At 41.5% G+C, this 20,915-nt stretch overlaps 1 protein-coding gene across 4 annotated transcripts in view; it reads left to right on the top strand.

Moving 5' to 3' along the window:
• The window catches only part of PRDM2 (PR/SET domain 2), a 114,336-nt gene that overhangs the window by 54,961 nt on the left and 38,460 nt on the right, over positions 1-20,915 (top strand). For 2 of the 4 annotated variants that reach the window (XM_081057089.1, XM_081057090.1), the window contains exon 7: positions 16,247-16,357. The exons of 1 other annotated variant lie outside the window; for it this stretch is intronic. In XM_081057089.1, the coding sequence (XP_080913215.1) occupies positions 16,247-16,357 (111 nt within the window). Of the gene's footprint in view, positions 1-12,487; positions 12,514-16,246; positions 16,358-20,915 lie in introns of those variants that run through there. One more of the 4 variants, XM_081057091.1, reaches the window with a different exon arrangement.

Here is a 20,915-nt window from a genome sequence, read left to right as displayed (position 1 = left end):
TTCAGAATAGTTTAGTTCATTTTTAAAAATTCAGTTGCGATTTGAAAATAAAGAAATAATTTGCTGTGCTTTATTTAAATATGAATTCTAGATTCTTTTTCTAAATTACAGATTTAATTACTGTTTTTAAAACTATTTCCTGAGCAGTTTGACATTCATGTTTACAGATGAACGATTACATGTGATCTTAAATGTTCATAGGTGAGTTACAGAGAGGAGAGCATAGTTTTATATTTGGAGTTGACTCTAAAGAACTGAGGAACTGGATAAACACTTCCAAGAACACCATTTTGCAGGTTAAAATGAATAGACGTTTCTTTTCAGGTAAAGGTTGTGTGGAGAGGGGCGAGTTGTAGTGTCAGGTAGACTAGCGTAGTACGCTGTGTCTGTTCGTATTGTACGTGCTGCCAAGGACTGTTGTTCTAAAGTTTGGTTTTATTAATGTTGGTACTTGGTTGACATCGTTTAGGGAAGCTGAATGACATGGAGAAGGAAGAGTTACTTGAAAACACCACTGTTGTTTCTCAGACTCAAAAAGATAAACATTGAAAGCGGCCATTTTTCTTTTTTTACCACTCAGATTAAACGAGTGTCAGACATTACAGGAGTACTTGGTTGAAAGTGTTCATTATGATGTATTTTGATAGGGACATTTGACATTTATCTGCACACCATGTCATTTTGTGTGGAATTCTGCTTTCTGTTGACGGTGACCGTGACAGCAGTTCCGCATTTCCTTAGCACGTCTGGCCAGTGCCTAGCGTTGTGCTTGGTGTTCCACGTACAAATGGTCTGGCTTGAAATGCTTTGATTTCTGACGCTGTGAAAGTGGTAACGCATTCCGTAGGAACTGGATAGGGCACGTTGTGGCGTTCGGTAGGCTAAGTGCATTCTGAACTGAGATACTGACGATTTACAGTGGGTTTCCCAGGAGCTGACCCCATCGCAGGTCGAGGAGCCTCTGTACAACATTGTTAACCCCCCCAGTGGCCCCGCCAAGCAGTGACCATTGTCATCCTTTGAAGAGGAGGAAACATGCTCCGAGGGGTTCTGTGGTTTGCCCACGTTCACCCAGCTACTCAATTACTTGGCTCCGCCTTGCCTAAATCCAGTTTTGATTCGTGATGTTCTCAGTAGGACAGTGTTTTACAAGGTTTTGCCAATTAGCCAAGATAAGTTTTCACTACTTACTTTAATCCTAGATAATAAGGCAGTCAGTGTGATTAAACGAAGTCTTGTATTGGAAAGCTAAGTTATGGTGAGAACTAATGCCTGCGTTATTGCTTTAGGGGTTTATGGATTGAATAGATTTATTATTTTCCTTTGAGCGCCTCAAATAAACAATTTTTAAAAACACTTAACAGATGGGGGCAGCCGGTCAGCTGGTTAGAGCGGTCAGCTGATTAGAGCGCAGTGTTCTTAACAACAGGGTTGCCACTTGTTAACAATAAGGTTGCCAGTTCAATCCCCACATGGGCCACTGAGCTGCATGGGCCACTGAGCTGCGCCCTCCACAACTGAATTGAAACAACTGCTTGACTTGGAGTTGGTAGGTGGGGAAGGAGCGGGGGACACACACCTAAAAACCGAAAACAACAGTAACAGATTACATTTTATCCCTTGCTAGCTGTTGTCTAAGTGTTCTTTTTACAACATGTTTGTCAGGTTGGGCTTTTTGGGCTTTGTCGTAAGTTTTATATTATTTTTGAAATCTGCAGTGCTGATGGCAAGTTTTATATTATTTTTGAAATCTGCAGTGCTGCTGGCGGGGGGTTGAGTCCCAGGTAACAGAGCTCCCTCATTTGGTCTTCCTGGTGATTTCAAGAAGCCAGTGATGGTCAGCTTCCTCTTCTGCACAGTGTTGGTCTATTGAGAATGACTGGCCAAATGTTGAGAATTTCTGAAATGAATAGAATTTTTTAAGTTTTCATTGAACTGAGAATTATGGATCATGAACATATTTTAATTAACATACACTAACAATTAACTCTAGAAGTGGCAAGTACAATTCTGATTTGTTTGCGGATATAATTGGGTGAAATCGTGCTTGTTGTTAGTTTCTTTCATTGTCTTATGACGTGACACTAATAAAAGATAGGGGCTTTTGTTTCGTTTTGTTTTGTCAAATGCTCACTAGGGGGTGAATAGCTTTTTATTTTTTCCTTTTTCCTTTACGAGGAAATCATTTGAACTGTTTGAAGTAATCAGTACTTCTTAAGAGGTTTTGTTTGCTGATAAAGCTGTTCCTATTCTAGCTGCTTGACTCATTCCTGAGAAAAAGCATGAAAGGAAGCAAGAACGACAAGGAGTTGCCCTAACCTGTCCATGTGTGCTCTTGAATTTTCCTAATGAGGGGCAGGGGTTGATTTCTTCATTGTATTTATCTCACAGTAAAGTCTTCAGAATATGTGTATGACATTTTCAGAACTTCTTGAATTTTTAACAAAACGTGAAAGTTTCTACCTGAAACTTTTACTGAGAGTTCTTTATTCAGTTGTTCCTTTAAGATTTAGTAAGTCCCTATCAGCGCCCCCCCCCCCCCCCGCCCATGTCTCAAACACACGTCGGCGGCTAGTCAAAACTGCTGTGTAGTAATCTGTTTTCATTTTTCAAATTTCTTGGGCATTTTCCTTTCTGTTCTACCCTTTTCTCTAAAAATTAGGAAGCAGTAACGTTGTTTAAAGGTTAAAACTTGGTGCATGTATTAAGGAAAAAAAGTCCTGAGGGATTATGGGTAAGAGACTAGAAAATTTTCAGTGTTCGGAAACATTATTGTAGCCATTTACTCTTCTCGTTTTTGTGTTTATGATCCTGAAATTTAAAAATATTTTTGATGGAAGTTTAATCTGGTAAATGTTGTATAGTTATTTTAAAAGTACTGTATTAATATATTTTTAATACACAAAGAATATTTGAATGATTTCAGAAGCAAGAGATGTGGTCTAAATTGTATGTGTGGTGTATAAAAATACTAATTTCTAAAATAACATTATGATATCTAAAATCCTTGCTAATTTGATACTTTCAAAACTTTATCACTTTTATGTTTTTATTGGTTTAATCAGTGTCTGAATGAGCAAAACCTAATTTCACTCTTAATGAATTAGCTGTGTGTTGCCAGTTATGTATAGTTGCAGAGGATTGTCTTTGCTTTGGTTAAAAAGAAAAGCAGTCAATACAACAGGTTAAAATCCTCCCCTCCTTTATTTCTGTTAAATCTATAGTGATAAAGTCTTTTTTCTTGTACTTAGAATCCTAACTTTTGATGCAGTCTTTTGTAGGTTTCCTAAGACATCACATGCCACAAAAATGAAGGCAAACTGGTTTGTTCACCCGTGTTTAGAACCCCTAAACCAAATTATGTGCGGTGTCTGAAGTTGCAGTGCAGTTTAGACTGGGCAGCAACTGATTGCCATGCCTTTTGTTCTTTGGCTTCTTCCGTTCAGTTGTCATTCTCTTGCCAGTTTGAGGGGTAGAATATGCCTTTCTGGTCCTGTTGGCTGTATTTTTTGTTTTTAACATATGAGGTTGTCAGAAGCTGTTTTTCCATGGAATAAAGAGACTGCTGGTTTTACTCAGAATGTCTGAGGTCCCTGTGAGGACCCAGGGCTCCCCTGCCCCCCCCCCCCCATTTTCTGTGGTGGCACCTTCACTGTGAGTGTGGTATTTGGCACCAGTGGGGACCTGAGTCTTCTGTGCGTCTCCACCAGGTTCAGGCTGCAGGCAGCACGTGCCGCTGGTTAGCTGCAGTTTTCATTTTTTCCACATGGAACAATCTTCTCTGTTTACACATTAGATATTGTAATTTGGTAGGATTTACACTGGAGTTGAAATTGCAGTTTCCCTCTCACTGGCATCCAAAACAAATAATATAAAGGAATAACTATCAACAGTCTCACTCTTGGTTGGAATTCTGAACAGGGACTTAAAATTCCAAATTTCCTTGTTTTCAATTTTATTAGCTGCTAAATGTATCATCACAGGAAATACCTTTTCCTTGCTAGGTGTGATCATAGGAATGTTTCATAACAACATCAAATTTGAGTGTTAAGTTGAATAAATATCTATTTGCAGTTTTGATTCCTTCAAAATGATAAATTTAGGCTAGAAAATAAATCACTGTGTGCCAAGGTAAATTAAAGTCATGGTTGCTGTAGAGAGTAGAAATAGAATCAAGAAAAGATGATGCTTAGTGAGTTCTGACCCTAGCTAAGAGAGACAGGGCTTCTAAATCTCATGGACAAGTATCAAAAAGTATGTGGAATTGGTAAACTTTGTTTTCATAGTGAACGATTGTTGTAACCTCCCCTCACCCCAACTCCAACTTCAATTTCTATACTAAAGCACGTGAAAAACAAACAACTACCCAAAGTTTTTACTAATGGGGTGGAAGTATACTGCTTGGGCTTCACTATTGTTTCTGTATCAAATAAACTTGATCAGTACTTTGCAAAGGGATAACTTGTTTAAAATGAGCCTGAAATACGTGTGTATGTTGGGTAGAGAAAACTGCTGCCTCAGCTCTGCCTTTGGTGCTGGGAGCTGTACCCTATGTGGACTTGATTGTGGCATGCTGGCGCATACCCTGGGAATTACAAGGCCAGATTCAAATCCCAGTTCCACCAGTTAGTAGCAGTGTGACTTTGGACGGGTTACTCTCTGTGTTTTGATCAGTTTACCTGTCTGTAAAATGGGGACAAGACCTATCTTGCAGGGTTGCTGTGAGCCTTGAGCGAGAACCTCATAGGAACATGTGTGGCACACTGACCTCGGTTCAATCCATTGTTATTGGTGGGCACTGGCAGAATTAGCTCTGTGGTAACGCTGCCTGGCCTTTATCTTACCATGGCACTTTGAGATTTTGAAAAGAATGAACAGTATCAATACCTAACATATCCTTTTAAAATCCATACGTGAATGAAGTAGATTGCATATTAGGTAAGAGGGAAGAGCTGCTTTGGATCTGCGACTGGACACATGTCACGGGACTGGATTGTGCCTCAGGTGCTAGACACCTGCTGCTTTTTAAAAAGCTGTCTTGTTTCACTAGTTACCCAAACTAGGACACCGCTGGCTGTATAGGTTGGTAGATTAGATAACTCTCGGAATTTGATTTGTTGCACGGCCTGCGCAGAAGTAGACATGTTTCTCTATTTGCCAGCTGCCAAATGGTTTACTATTTTCTTCCTGCTCTTCTCTTACACTGATATGGTCCAAACCACTCATGGCTCTACTTTACTGTTATAATCAAATTTTAGGCAGGTGACATTTTGGATGAATTTTGGATACATTTTCTTAGATGTTAAATTATCAGACAGCCTTGAAAGGAACTGTGTGGGAGCGGTTTCAGTGCAATATGTGACAGGTAAGGAAATCTTGTCAGTTTACATTCTTCTGCATGTGAAATTAGGAGGAAATAAAAGTGAAAGAGCCATTTTCTTGGAAGTTACTGATTAAGATGACGATGATGCCAGTGTTAAGGAAACAAATGTCCTGATTATCTGTGCAGCATTTTGATTGAGCAGGCTGCGGATTCGGCGGTTTTCAGGGATCACACAGGAGTACTCCCATCGATACACGCATTACAGGAACTCACCACTCGACTTTGTAATAACGTAGGCGGTCCCTGAGCCCCCATGTTTTGTGTTTAAGTCAATTTGTGACTTTCTGAGGATGGGAGCCTCAAGTGGTAGGTGATTTTCCAAGGGGTCTTAAGGCTTCTTCCCCCAAAGATTAGGACCCACTGAACTATGAACTAGTATGTTTAATTTTAAAAATTAAGCAGAGACAGCAGCAATAAAATCAGTGGGTTACAGACTTAAAAAATGAAATGTACTCACAACTTCTGCCGTTTGAGCCTTTGTAATACATGTTGATGGGGACATCAGTGGGTGTTTGCCAGCATTCTGTCTTCTTTCAGTTAAACTTCTGTCCTCATTGGATTGTACATTTCCATAATGATATCTGGGTGGGATCCTGTGAATTGGTGTAGAACAAATGAACAAAACAAATGGGTGAGTTCGGAATTGTTAGTGGGAGCAGCATGTCATTGTCTTCATAAGAAGGAACATATGCTGACAATTTAGACTTGCAGGCGTGGGGTTTCTGTAATTTGTGTAGTAGAGTCTACTGTGGCTAATCCTTACAATGGATTCATTTATTGAGTCTGTGTCAGACACTGTGCAAAGTTCTTTATCTGCATCATCTTCCTTTCTCCTCTGGAAGACAGTATCAGGTAGTATCACCAGTGTCATAGTGAGCTGCCATCTGCCCTGAAGGGGAGTAGTTCTCATTCATCCAGTTGTGGCCCAAGGCTGCGCGATAAAGTTTCGGGTTTGTGAATTTCAGTTATCGTGGGCTTCTGTTCTTTGAGGGCCTATTTTATTGAGTGCCACCCCAACACCTGGGAGGGAGAGGAGAGCCCAGTCCAGGAGTGTCTTGCTTTAGTTAGGGTCAGCTCTTTGCAGGGAAGATGTGTGACCCTGGGGACTCAGGAACCTTGGGGAAGCAGGTAGATGAGTGACTGGATTGAGAGTTGAGCCCTTGCTTCCCAGCGTGGGCACTGGACGAGGAGGCAGCTGTGTTTCAGACCATAGCTCTTTGTAAGCCCTTCCTTTCTGGGGGAATTATTATACCTCCATATTGGCAAAAGAGAAGCAGCATCAGTGCAGGACAAGATGGGGCAGTCCCTGGAGACCAGCACTGAGATTCAGTGTTTCTAGAAGGCTGCGATCTCAGCGCTGGAGCCTGCTAGAAAAGCTGGAAGGTGGAACTTGAGGAGTAAGGAGGGCCACTGCAGCTCCCCGGGCGTCCTGCTGGGCCTGCTGGGTGGCTTTTGACATCACGCTCCTCACCCCCATCTCTCTCTCTGTTTATATCACTTTATGTCTCTTTCCCTCCGTCTGCCCTCTACCCTCTGGCCTGCTTTCTTCCTCCTTCTTTCCTTTCCCTTAAAATTTTTTTTTAATGAAATACAGCTTCTCGAGGACATTTTTCCACTCAAAATTTGCTCTTGTTGACATTAGTAGGGTCTTTCTTCAAAGGGGCTTGCTTTCCTCAAAGTTAGACATACAACTTCAAATTTACATTCCTTTGGGGCAGACGTCTTTGTAGTAGAATATATAGGAATTCCCTGTAGCTCTTCACAAAGTGCAGCAAGAAAATTGATCAAAAGTCTTCTACTTCCCCATTATTCCAGAAACTTGACAAAATATGTAGAGGGAAAAATTTTAATCTAGCATAAATAGTGAGCTTGGACTAAATTTGAATAGTACTGTAGTCTGATTTAGGCTAATATTTCAGAGAATGAGATGTGTTAAGTAGGCTAGGCATTTGCTTTTAGGTAGAGATGTATAAAAAAAAATCTAGAATTGAATCTAAATGTAATTTTTATTTAAAAAATAATTACTTTCTTTACCTTTTAGTTCCTTTTCTGCGTCTTGAGTCTGAAAGGTGGCTTTGGCATTTAGTTTGGAGTTTGTCAGAGGTCAGTTGGTGCCAGCTTGTGCGCATGTGTCAGCGCCAAGCCGGTCACCCCCTTCTCCTGGAGTGACTGGCGCTCCAGTTCTGAGCAGATAGAGGCACATCTGCTGGCCAGAAGGGGCTGGAGGACGGCCGAGGTCTTGGACACACGGGAATGAGATCACCTAGCTGTAGTCATGATGGGTCTTAAAAATGATCCTGGAATGAAAGTGTCTCATTTCACGGTAAATTCAAGGGACTAGGTAGTTTAGTATTATCTCTGTAAGTTCTCTTGTTTTTATAAATGAATTTCTTAAACCTCTACCAAAATGTGGCATATTCAAATGCCATTGTCTAATTTTTACATTTTAGGAGAAGCAAAATAAAAGCTAGTGGAACAGTGCTCGTGACGATCACTGTTGACTGCCAAAACATTGACCCTGGCGGGAGACCGGGGAGGCACTCAACATGATTGTTTCAGTTAGATTTCTGATTAAACAGTGATGGGTGTCATAACCAAGGGCAGCGAAACAAGAAGATGAGGAGGCGTGTGGCTCTTCAAAAGGAGGAGACAAATTAATTTTTTTGTTGGAAGTAATGCTATTCATAGGAAAGAGTTGAAGGATATACCCCAAAAGCTAAGTGGTAATTTGAATGCTTAATCAGTTTTGATTATTTAATAATGTCTGTTATGAATATTTTAAATCTCTTAAATTTTTGTAACCATGTGTCTGTTGTGGATTGGGTGTTTCGGAGGATAGGGTTTTTTCCCGGACACTTACACTGGGGTGTATGTACAGGTAGAAGTTGGAAAACAAATACTTCAGCAAGACATCTTGCTGTACAGGCAGAGGAGAAAGTCGGGCCTTCTCCAAATTGTACTTTTATAAAATTACATATGTTAATCTCAACCAAGAGAAACACTTTCAGCTTTCTCATTAATTTTGCACTTGTAGGTATTTTTAAAAAAATCTTTCATATATTTTTTGCATAACATAACCGTTTATCGAGAAAAACTAGAAAATACGAACAGGTAGGGGACCAGGTACTGTACCCTCATCGGTATCTCATCAGTGTAGCCACCTGCCAGCGCCTCCGTGTAGGGCCTCTCAGTTTACATTAATGGATACACTTAGGCTGAGTTTATTAACCAGTGGTATGGTTTGACCATTGTTCCTGTCAGCATTTCTGTAAACAAATGTAAAGAATGAATTTTGAGTGTTGCAACTGTGTCCTGACACAGATTTCTATCTAGATTTTACTTCCTGAAAATATTTTTAAACTAAATTTCATAGTTAAGTCATCTGGATACAGTACTGTAAAAGTTATCATGGGCTTTGAGAGGGAAAAAATGGCTTTCCTTTTAGCGGAGACTAAACAGTTCTCAAGGGTGTGGCTGTCCCCTCTGTTGTAGGGGATTGCCAGGCACTTGGAAGAAACCACCTCCCCACGCAGTTCCCGTCCTGGTTAGTTTGTTCATGAGGGACTGATAACCTGAACTTGAATTAACTTCTGTACTTTCTATTTGCCAATTCACTTTTTATGAGTAAGGTTTTCAGACTTTAGATGTTTTTTCCTGAAAACCCATGAGAACCCTGGAAATTAAAATAATTATAAAACAACAGACGAGGCACTTGTTTAAGTTTCAGAGGTATTGAGTTGGTCTCTAAAATCATTTTAAAGACCTTTTGAGGTTGTAAAGAGCGTAAGGAAATTTAGTGCTTTCTTAATCTGAATTTACTGAAGTTTATTTCTAGTGTTTGGAATTACCCAGTCAAAGCCACTAAAAGCCCTTTTTAGAGAAATTAAAAATACCCTTCAGATGTGCTCCCATCAGCCTGACATTTGGTGGAGCTGGGAGCCGGAGCCTCGTGGCAGCCAAGGCTGTGTAGCAGGACCAGGCATTCCAGGAATTTATACTGTGATCTGCAGCACCACAGTATCCAGAACTTTTCCATTGTTTCTGTTGGAAGCAAAGCCTAGAGCCCTGTTTTAATATCATGAACAACTTAAAACTGGAGAGGTTTTGTTTTTATAATTTGCCTCTAGGTTACAGACAGTTCTTGGTAAGTTTAGCTACTATGTATATATATATATATATATACTATATTCTATGTAGTATATATTACATAGAATATAGTGTATATATAGTGTGTGTTTGTGTGTGTTGTGTGTGTGTGTGTGTGTGTGTGTGTATTTGAAATTATACCGAAGGAGCTTAACAGAAGTTTTTTTACTATCAAGTACATTTCGTAGTTACTTTACATGTAAAAGAAATCTATAGATCGTGTGTAGTGTATTACTTTCATAAACACCAACTGTAACAGCGTGTTACTGCTTCCGATTTCTCTTTCAAACACCTGGATGATGGCCTAAGGCCCCTAGTCGCTTGTTTGCCCACTGATCTCACCCTGGCCTGCTGTGAGGGCCACTCTGGTCATCTAATGAACATGTTCACCCCCTGTGCTGTTCTGTCAGTCCTGCTGCCCCAGGTTTCCCGATTGTCCTGTCAGTGGCTTTTGATGACTTCAGGGTACCTAAGTCAGTGCCTTCTTTTTTAAAGTGTATGTTAGGTATTCAGATGGACTGTCAGTTCCTTGTGAAAAACTTACATGTCCATTTCCAGCTTCTCTCTGCTCATCCCACCCACTGCAGAATGGTCACCAGCTGTCAACAGCTGCGCCCTAACTCTGACCGCCCTGTACCAGCTCACAAACAGCATCACTTTGGTCATTCTTTAAGCAGACAACTTTGTTATTTCCCATTAATTCACTTTCCTTACTACCGGATCTGTTAGAGTGCTTGGGTTTTTCTTTTTTCAATCCTGTAAAAAGTCGTTGAACATGAACTTCATGCTTTTTCCCCAGTTAAGCTTTCTTTGCTTTCAGAACTCTGACTTATTCCCTAACCCAGACAGCGCTGTGCTTACGTCAGTGCCATGCTGGCCTGCTATCCGAAAATCACAGCCTTGCCTTCAGAAATTCAAAGGAATGTATAACAACTTGAAGTATTTATGTTGATTTTCTCAAACTTGTCTGAAATACACATGGCACTGTTAATTCTTTTTTTAAAGGGTGAAATTAGAATCCAGAAAGTCACTAACAAGGGTGCTAGAACACAATGAATAGAATAATGAATTGGGTGGGAATAAAAAGTCTTAGTTTTGTTACAAATTTGCTGTGAGATTTAGGCAATTCATGTAATGAGATAGAGCTCAGAGAGGTGTGTTTGGGAAGCCGACTGAGACCATCTTTAAAGTTCCGTTTGCCCCAAATCTTAGCCTCCTTCTCCCTCTTACCTTTCAATGAACCCCTTAATTATTCCTGGTCTGTTCCGTTCTCTAATACCCTCAGCTTAGCTGAATACTTTGTAGAAGCCTTTCTTCAGCCTTGTATGAAAGCGTGCTTCAGGTTCCTATGAGGGAGCCTCTCGTTTAGGGGTAGGGAGGAGAGGAAGATGTTACAAAAGAATGCTCACAAAAGGAGGAGATTCTAGATGATAGTGCCATAAACCTGGGGAGAGCAATTTTCAGAATGTAAGACCCACCAGGCTGTCAAATGTGAAGGAGAAACTTGGGGCAAAGGAAGGCCAGAGACGTTTTGGATTTTGCAATGATGTGATCCGAGGTAACCGTGGGAAGTGCAGTCGCAGTGGAGTGGAGAGGATGCAAGTCCAGTTGCAGGGATGCAGGGCTGGGTGGAGTGGTGAGGACCTAATGGCCACAGGCACGACCCAGCTTTAGGGGAGCTGGTGTCTGTCCCTGTGCAGGGCAGCCCATCTCCAAGGCGTCTCGTGGTACCACTGTGCCGCTCATAGGTGGGGCCCTGCCTGGTGTGTATGTGAGTAAGGTGGTGAACTCCCAAAGATCGGGTGGTCCCGTCTCCGTGCACTGAGACTGAATTCTGGTTTTAGGCTTGGGAATTGCGTAGTTCCCCAGTGAGGAGGCAGCGCATGTAGAGTTACGTGTGGTTCTAAATTTAATGTCTGTAAATCACCAAATGCATGAGCCTTCACTGTCGTGATGAATTTTTAATTTAACTTGAACAGGCATCTAGAATTTTGCATTCCCTCTGATGTGTGGACATTTTTTAGTGAAACAATATTCTCTAGAATTTCCTAGTGTTTGTCCACTTTGTTAGAAGAGTAGAACATAATCCAGAACTTACTCATGTGATGCTGGAGGCAGTTTGGGTTTTGCTCCTTGACTCCCAGGCAGCAGTAGTATAATGCTGCATTGTCTTTACAAAGTGGTCATTATGGCTGTCAGGTTTCTCTGGATGGCAGCGATTTCACTAGAAAATCCCGTTTTGTGGATGCTGTTCATGGTGAATCATATTTGCTTAGGTTGGGTTCTGTTGACTGATATTTGTTTCTAGCATAAGATAAAATTGAAATGGAAAAGAAATTGCATCTCAATTTGATTGTTTTTCTATAAATGCAGAGGAAGTCTTTATGCTAAACACTTTCATTTGCCCTTGACCAAGTGAAATAATGGGTATAAAGTGCTTTGTAAAGAATAAGAAACTCATTATGCCATTTTTGGTCTCAAGAAGTAAATGTAGTAGAAAGAGCACTTACAGCATTATCATTCTCGGGTTTTAATTCTGACTAGAGTTTGGGCAGATGACTTCACATCTCTGGTCCTTGGGTGTCTGTAAAATGAGAGGCATGGATGGGACTTGGGACTCTTCTAGCAGAGTGGTACGTCAGTGTTAAGAGCATCAGTTTTACAACCTGGGCATGGCACCGACCTGCGAGTAAGTATGTCACATCCTATCCCCAACTAAGAGCACAAAGAATTTTTTTCTTTTTTTTTGGTGAAAACCTTGGTGTTAGATAACTGCTGTTTTCCTTCTGTTTCATTCAGTTTTCTTCATATTTATGTGTGTATTTCTTTTCCTTATATGCATAGTTTTGTCCTGTCCTTCATTATGTTCTTTGTCATTTCCATTTCACTTTCCTTGTGTTTCATTCCTGTATCTTTCTTGTTTAGAGCAAGTGGAGCACGCAGCTGGCAGTAGCCTCTGTGTAGGACCCTTCAGGAACCTGATGGTAAGTGCACACGTGTACTTACCAGGCTCCCAGCGGGCTCTGCGGGACCAGCTCTCGAGGCGCCTGCTGCCTCATAGAGACTAACGAGTGTCCTATCCCCTTTGTAAAAGTTGTCATTCAGGTTATTTTTGGTTATAGGCTTGTTTGTGTTTTTCCTTTAATTTGATCACATGTAGAACAGAAACCAAGTATGGGGAAGAGGGGCGGCGGAATGTACTGATTTAAGGAAATGTAACAGGTTCCACCCCCGTTACTGCAGTATTTGGCTTTGTGAGAGACCCTACCCGTACCTAAGTGAGTCAGGACATCCAGCTTCTCATTGCTGCCCCGTCATAGACTGAGGAATCCCTGTGGGCCCTGGTCTGCAGTTTCTCTTGCAAAATAGCAGGTAAGACAGGTGATTTCAGTATCTCCTTCACCTCTCGTCTGTGGTTCTCATGGGAAGTAGCTCGAGTGTTAGATGGTTCTGATAAAGACTGAGAAAATCGTCTCGTGTCCCATAATCTCAGTGCCATGAATGAATAGTAATTAGATTCATGAGAGACGATGTGTTTCCATCATAAACTGAGTCTATCAGTCATCACCAAAAGATACTTTGGAGGTAAATTTAATTGTTCTATTCCTTCGTCTTTTAATAAATGTATAGATTGCAGAGCCCCATATGTCTTTAGTGACCCATATTAAATTGGTTTATCCCAGTGGCTCTTAATCTGGGGAGCCCCCCCACCCCCATCCAGGGTGGGCCATGTCTGGAGACTTGTGCTTGTTACAACCTGAAGGGCGGTGGTGCTACTCCTGGCTGGGATCTAGTGGTGGGGGTCGCGGGTGCTGCTCCACATCCTCCCATCCTCAGGCAGCCCCACAGCAGCCTGATCTGACCCCGCGTCACGTGTGCTGCGGTGGCGATGTCCTGGTATCCGGCCTGCAGCAGCCTGTGGTGGGAAAGTTGTTAGCCTTCTGAATAGGGTGCAGATGTCCCTACCACAAGTGGCTTCTCTTCACAGGGAGTCAGGGTTTCCTGGTTGTGGTTTTGAAAAAGGGCACTGGTGGCGGCCAGGCACTTGTCACTGGTTAGGTTTGCTGAGTCCAAAAATAGACGTTTGACATCTAGTGTCAATTAGGTGTTTCTTTTAGGCAGGGAATAAAACTTTAAATAGCACTTACTCCTTTTAGTAAATACGTGATATCATTCTGAGTACATATTAATGAATGGTATTTGTTATTCAAGTTGTACTTTGCTTTCTTATAAGTCTAGAAATCTCATACTCTTTACTTATTGGCCTACTTGAGAGGTTGCAGAAAATCTTTGAATTGCTTTTGCAAGGGATTGTATTGACATTTGTATTTCTATTAAATTTTACAGTGTGACTTTTTTTAATGTATGTAAAGTTTATGCATAAGAAGCAAGCTTTAGACCATATCTCCATTTTCATGTTTTTCGAAAGCCCATACCTGCACAAAATAGAAATTAAGAGTCAGGAAAGGGTCATATTCCTTGGCCTGTTAAGGGATGTCCTATGACATGTTTTCATCCAGGGAAAACCTTCTCTGAATGCAACTTTTGAATTGAGCGTCTGAGGGCAGTAGGAGCCCCATTGCACGGATCTGAGGCACCGGGAGCTGTACAACTAGAGCGGTTACATGAGTAGCCAGTCATTGGTGTTTGCATTGTTTACTTCCCGTAATCTGATGGACTGGGCGCCACACATGGGAGGGCATGTGTCATGGTGACGATAAGAAAACTGGTTGAAAGGATTAGAATCCAACTTCCCTTAAGCATAACTGGATTCCTCAGGATCCCGTGTCATCATCAGATTGACGCGGAGTGCCGTTGACAAAGGGAGAAAGACTGGAGAAAGGGAGAAAGAGGAGGCGATTTCTTGCAGCGTGATGTGACGTGTTTGCATGGCCTTGCCCCTTGCAGAGGGGATTGGTTCATGATCCTTCCCCCTGAAGACATGAATTGACCTCTGCTCTCTCCACTCCAGCATGTGGTTCCAGTGAAGTCATGCTTGTGTCCTGAGTTCCATTTTAGCTGCCTTTGGAAATGAATGGACTGATAATGGAACTTACCTTGAGGGAACTCTTACATAGTAGTTGCAGAAAACTTCTGTTTTCTTACAAGCTGAAGATTCGGGGATTTAAAATTTGTTTTTTAAGACTAACATTAAATGGCTAGTTATTAAGTATTTTATACTATTTTTCCTATTGTAGCTCTTAAATATTTATCAGAATATGGTGGTATTTTGGGAGATTAATATTTGCTTCGTTGTAATTGATGTTTCTATTTTTAATCATCATGATTTTTGCAATGATGATATTTTATGTCTCTGACCCCAATTTTCCTGTGATCTATATTTTAGTTAATTGTGCTGGTCTGTAGTGAGCAGCACAATTCTTGGTTAGGGAGAACACCATTTCTGGGAAGCTGCGAGTGGTTTCTAGTTTGTAATTTTACCAATTCAGAGATAAAGGTGGCAAGAGGCTTGCTCCAAAAGAGAAGGGACAGCTCTGGGAACTTTTGAGGCCTGGTTGAAGAGAGCATTGCAGAAAGAGAAGGAAACTGTTTGGGGAAGATGAAGAGGAACTTACTCTGAATCTGAAAACTGAAAAGCAAAAGCTACCAGGCACGGGAAATTTAAAATGTGAAAAATGGCCCAGAAGCGTCACAGATTCTGGTCAAATCCCCAAGACGGGGCTTCTGCGCCTTCGGTGGTAGTAACTTCTGTAGAGAATTGTTTGTCCTGCTGAGTATCTTCGTGACTTGAACAGCTCACTGTTCCAGCTTGTCAGAAATGTGCTTGCTTTTATCTTATCTTCTGAACTGTGGTATCACTTGGAATGCAGTTAGTGTGTCCTGAAGTCCATCCTCCGAATTGTTAATGAAGTACTGAATTCTTCTGGACCCAGAGGCGAGTCCCTCAGGACGCTGAGTGCCGTCCCGGCTGACAGGGAATTATTCATCCTCATGCTGCATTCGATGTTTGAGCCTTTGTGCATGTGTGCCCCTTGCAGTGCAGCACAATCTCTGCTTTTCTTGCTTTACTTGGACAATTATGGATATTTAATGTTTTCCGCTGATGTGCTCCTGACAAATAAGCAGACTTCTCTGCCAGTCCCTGTTCTGTGTGTATTGAAACCCAGTGCTGTTACCTAATTTTCCTTTGACACCAATATTGTTAACTTTTCTAGAATATACAGTGGTACCTCGGTTTTCGAATGTAATCCGTTCCGGAAGACCGTTCGAGTTCTGAAACATTTGAAAACCGATGCACGGTCTCCCCATAGAAAGTAATGCAAAATGGATTAATCCATTCCAGACCTTTAAAATCAACCCCTAAAATTGCAAATTTAGCATGAATTTTGCTATCTAATGATACCATAGATCCATAAAATTTACGGCGTTCGTAAACCGAAATGTTCGTCAACAGAGACGTTTGAAAACTGAGGTACCACTGTATTATCTGTTAGTTTGATAGCTATTATAACTACAAGGGAACTAATGCCCCAAATTCTCAGAAATACAGGATTAACAGGATTAATGGGTTTCTTTTTTTTCTCTGACATGACTTAAAAATATTCACATTTATCATCTGTTCCTTTCTTTAGGAATTTGAACTGATAGTTGCTTAGAATTAGACAGTTTGCTGTGATTGGAATAGTAATTCACCTTCAAGAATTCAGGATAATAGTGAGGGAATGAATGAATGAATAAATACATACTGTGTTTCAGGGAAGAAAAAACCCCAGGAAAATAAAAACAAAGGAAACAAAACCGAAGACATACAGCTGAAGACAAGTGAGCCAGATTCCACTTCTGCAAATATGAGAGATTCTGTGGAAGGTAAGCTTGGGTATTGGAATTGGCATGATTTGGATTATGTATCACCAGTTACTTTAATTTTGTATGTCCTTCTGAGAATCATCCAAGAACTATGAAGGGTTAAACAGCAAAAGGGCCATCTACATTTAATAGGGTGAACTGAGCTTTCCACATCAAACCTCCCCTTCAAAAAAATTATTAAAGACCTTCCTTGTTAAAAATGAAGAGTATTCCCTGGTTAAAATAAAATGAAACATCCTATGTGTTTGCATTTATAAATTCTAAAGTTCAAAACCATCAAAACAAAGCTATGGCGACAGAAGTCAGACTGGCAGGGACATGAGGAGGTTTCTGGGGTGTAGTACTAATCCATCACTGATCTGTGGGTGGGCATGTTGGTGTATTTACTTGGTAAACATTTGGTCTTGCTCTGTACTTACAATTTATACACCTTAGGTATGTTTTTACTTTAGTTAACAATTACTTGTTTAAACGCCTTTGATTTTAGATATCAGAATGAAAAATGTGAGAATGAAAAGTGTTTCTGTTTTTTGTTAGAATTTAAATTCCTGTTTTGGCGCTTTGTGTTTCTCCCCACAAAACTTTTTTCTTTACGGTCCCTTCTGAGGGTTAATACTTTAGGTCCTCCATAATACAAGAAGTCATAGAGGCCTAGATTGAAAGTTAATCAGAAAGGCAGATGGCTGGGTGCTCATTGCAGTTGAGCCACCACAGTTAGGCTGCTGCTGTTAGAAAGGAGGGAGCTATGTCTTAATTTGTTATGTGTCCGGTTGATGCAGAGACCGGAGCTTGCTCAAGAGTTGTTTATAGTGACCCAAAGAGGTGAATTTCAAACTGTAGGCAGTGACTCAAGAAACAATTGCAGGGAAAAAAGACCAACAAAGTATTTTGGATGCCTTTGAAGCTATTTTATTAGCACCGTTTGGGTGATGACATTTATAAAGGATTGTAATTTCCTGTGGCATTTTATGAAGCAAGAATAGACAAGTTTATTTCCCAGAGACTTATGAAAAGAAACTTAAGTTCTGCCTGTCGATAACAGATCTGTCAGGACATTTGTTTGAACAACAGCAACAAAAATACTAAAGAACCTCATTACTGTTAGTGGCAGAATTAAAAAAGAAAATTTAGCAGCACTTCCCCCCTTCAAAAATTCAAGATAGTTACTTTTTCCTGATGTAACTAAAATCAGGTTCCATGAAAAAAGACAATATTTACGTGTTGGTGGAATAGCTGGTCAGATGCGATTGGTTCTGTTCAATGTGGTTGTCGGCTTCGGGATGTTCTGCGTGTCCTTAACAAGTGGTCTATGTCCTGAGCAAGCACTGCAGACCCTTCCTCGTGTTCCCCAAACCTTCCTTTATGTTTACAATTCAACAGACCTTGTGGAGTGTGGACACACTTTGATGTGGGTCCTAGTGGGGAATAGAGCTGGGCACGTTTTGGCTCATATTACTTTGGACGGTTTTAAATCTGGAATTGTTTACCAATCATAGGGAAGGAAATTTTTTTTTTCATTAAAAGAAACCACAGATTTTTGGCTAAAAATGAACACTGTAAAGCAATTCCTGAGCCTTACAGATGTTGTTTTCATTGTTGTCTCATTTCAGCATTTTTTAGCAACATGCTGGGTCTTTGTTGAAAATGTATTTGAAAAAGGAGGTAGCTCCTGATTTGAAATACATTATCACCATCGAATGACTGGTTTCCCAGTTTGTGGAACACTCACGGAATTTATGAAATTTGTCTGGGGGAGGAAGGGCTGTTTTCAATTTAAAGGCAGAATCATCATTGCTAGTAAGTATAGCAGCAAATGGGTAAAAGTAAGACTGATATTCCCAGGAAACAGCAAGATGGCTAGGACAGAATAATCGAGCTCTTATCAATGCATTGCATTTGCTGGGCTCGGGACAGTTGGCCTTTTCAGCCTCCCCTGCTCCCTCCCTGTACATGGGCAGTCACTGGGTTTGTGACAGGGCTCTTCTCTCTCCACAGTCCGGCTACTTTTTTCTGCCTCTCCTGCTTCTTTCCATTTCCGTCTCTCAGTGTAGGCAGCCATCATCTCCTCTCTCATACCTCTGTGTCACTGTGTCCTCTTCCCAGTCCTTTACCCACATGACAGTCACATCTCCCACATGGCACTCTTCTGCCTTAAAGGACCGTAATGGGTCCCCATTGCCCCCAGGTAAGGCCAGACTAATTCACAGTGTGTTCTGTGTTTTGATTCCTCTTGTTACTTGACCTTCAGTCCTTGTTACTTTTCTGTCCTTGACCTCCATCAGCTAGCTCAGCATTTTATCTAAGAAGCCACATCAGATGTTCCTCTTCTGTGTTTCTGTAGCAACACGTACTTCCACAAGCATAATCATTAATTTATTTATAGTAGTGTTGTTGCCTGCTTATTTGTATGTACCTCCTGTAAAAGTGACGCTCTCTGAGGATAAGGATCTTGACAATCTTGTTCACCTAGTACTGGCATGTAGTAAATATTTGTCCAGTGCATCGGGAAGAGCCGGTTAACAGAGCCAGCAGAAGTCTCATAGCTCTGCCTCCTACCAAGCCTTTAACTCCTCAAGTGTGTACAGTCAACGGGGACGGATTCAACAGAGACCCAGGTGGTACTGGAGAGAAAGCAGTGTCGTGGACCTTCTCTGTCAGCATTAAATGTCATGTAATAACTCCTATCTTAGAGTCCCCTGCTATCCCTGTGTTTTCTTCCAACTGCTACCCCATTTCTCTGCTTTCCTTTGTAGCTAAACTTGGAAGAGTTGCTTATAGCCTCCCTGTCTCTCCCTCTTCCTCCCGTTCTCTGAGGAGCTCCATTAGGCATTTGTCCCCACTACTCCACTAAGACTGTTGTCACGGTCGCCACGCCTCCACCTTGGGAAGTGGAGTGGTTCAGTTCTCAGTCCCCATCTTACCCAACCCATCAGCAGTTCTAGACAAAGCTGATGGCTCTCTCCTTGAAACTTCCTTTTCTTAGCCTAAGGGCCACCACTCTCTTGGCTCTCCACATTCCTCACTGCCATTCCTCTGACCTCCGCTCACTGGACTCATCTGGGGGACTGGCTTCCTGACTTACTCTCTAGGTGAGCTTGTCCGGTCCCATGCCCCAAAAGCTGTTTCTGGTCTGCGGACTTGTACATTTCTAGACTCAGACTCTCTGTTGAACTTGAGTCGTATGTAACTAACTACTTAACATCTTTACGAGCACATCCAAAGGAAACTTGGTTTTCCTCCGACACGCACCCACACACAGACCAAACCTGCTCTCCCAGCAGCCACCTACCATTTGGTAAACAGCATTATTGCAGTTGTGGGATCTCTCTTGACACCTCTCTCACCACTGCCAGTCCACGATGATCTTGGCAGCCCATCTCCAGAATCTGTCCAGTCTGCCCGCTTCCCACCACCTCCCCATGCCACCCTGCCCTCCTCCTGGAGGACGTAGCTCTTTTGTCTCCCTGCTTCCACCCTTATCTGCCGGGAGTTTTCTGTCGTCCTCGTTGCCACTGGAGGGATTCTCTGGAATAGAAAAGTCAGTTATGTTATATTTGTCTGTTAGAACTTTCTGGTAGTTCCCTGTTTCACTCAGTCAAGGCCAACAGCCTACAAATTCCTGTGTGAGCTGGTTACCTCTGGTTACCTGTCTGATCTCCTTTCCTCTCCTCCTCCAGTCCCTCCCCCACCCACAGTCTTTTCAACTTCCCTTGCTCTTCCTTGAACACATCTGGCAGGTTCTTGACTCAGAGTGTCTGCATTTGCTGTTTCCTCTATCCAGAGGGCTTCCCGCCCCCAGATATTTGCATGATTCACTTTCTTTAGGTCTCTGCTCAGCTGTCACCCGACTAGTGAGTCCTTCCCTGACCACCAGTGGGTTTCTCCTGGGCCTAGAGACTCAGAAGTGACTTTAGATTGTTATTCCTTCTTGAGGTGCTCCTGAGCTCTTAATTTGATCAGGTTTAGAAGGGATGCTCGCTGAAGTTTCTTTTACTTGAAAACATTTTGACCACGTGATTCTGGAAAATATTCCAGATTCTAAATACATAGTTTTTAGTCAAGAAAGAGGGAGAGAAGCGTTCCATTCAAGACAGAGTATTAAGAATCAAAGCTGGTAATACGTAGCAAAATGTCTTATTTCAATTTGGAATCATGAGAAATTGGAATTCACAACTAGTCTTCAGAAATTCAGTATCAGCTACTCCATCCAGCACAGTTTTAAGCACTAGAGTTTCTTTAAACAGACATGTGTGTATATATGTGTGACCACACACACCAAAGAATCTAAGCTCCACGTGACTCTGTTCCTGTTACGTCTCCTCACTGCCCAGTGTGTTGCCTGGTACAGAGCAGATACTCTAAATATTGGCCACATGAATGAATGAGTGAATGGAGAAATGGATTCAAATTCAGTACAACTTTATAAATGAGAATGTAGAGCTATTTGTTAATCATTATCTCCCTTACACATTTTAAGTGATAAGAGAAATACCTTGAATAAATAAGAATTGATCATAAAGTTGCTAATTTTGGCCCTCACCTCCTTGGTTCTGCTTCC

The sequence above is a fragment of the Rhinolophus hipposideros genome (assembly GCF_964194185.1).
Source record: "Rhinolophus hipposideros genome assembly, chromosome: 8".
NCBI lineage: Eukaryota > Metazoa > Chordata > Mammalia > Chiroptera > Rhinolophidae > Rhinolophus > Rhinolophus hipposideros.
This window is presented reverse-complemented; position numbering and strand designations above follow the sequence as displayed.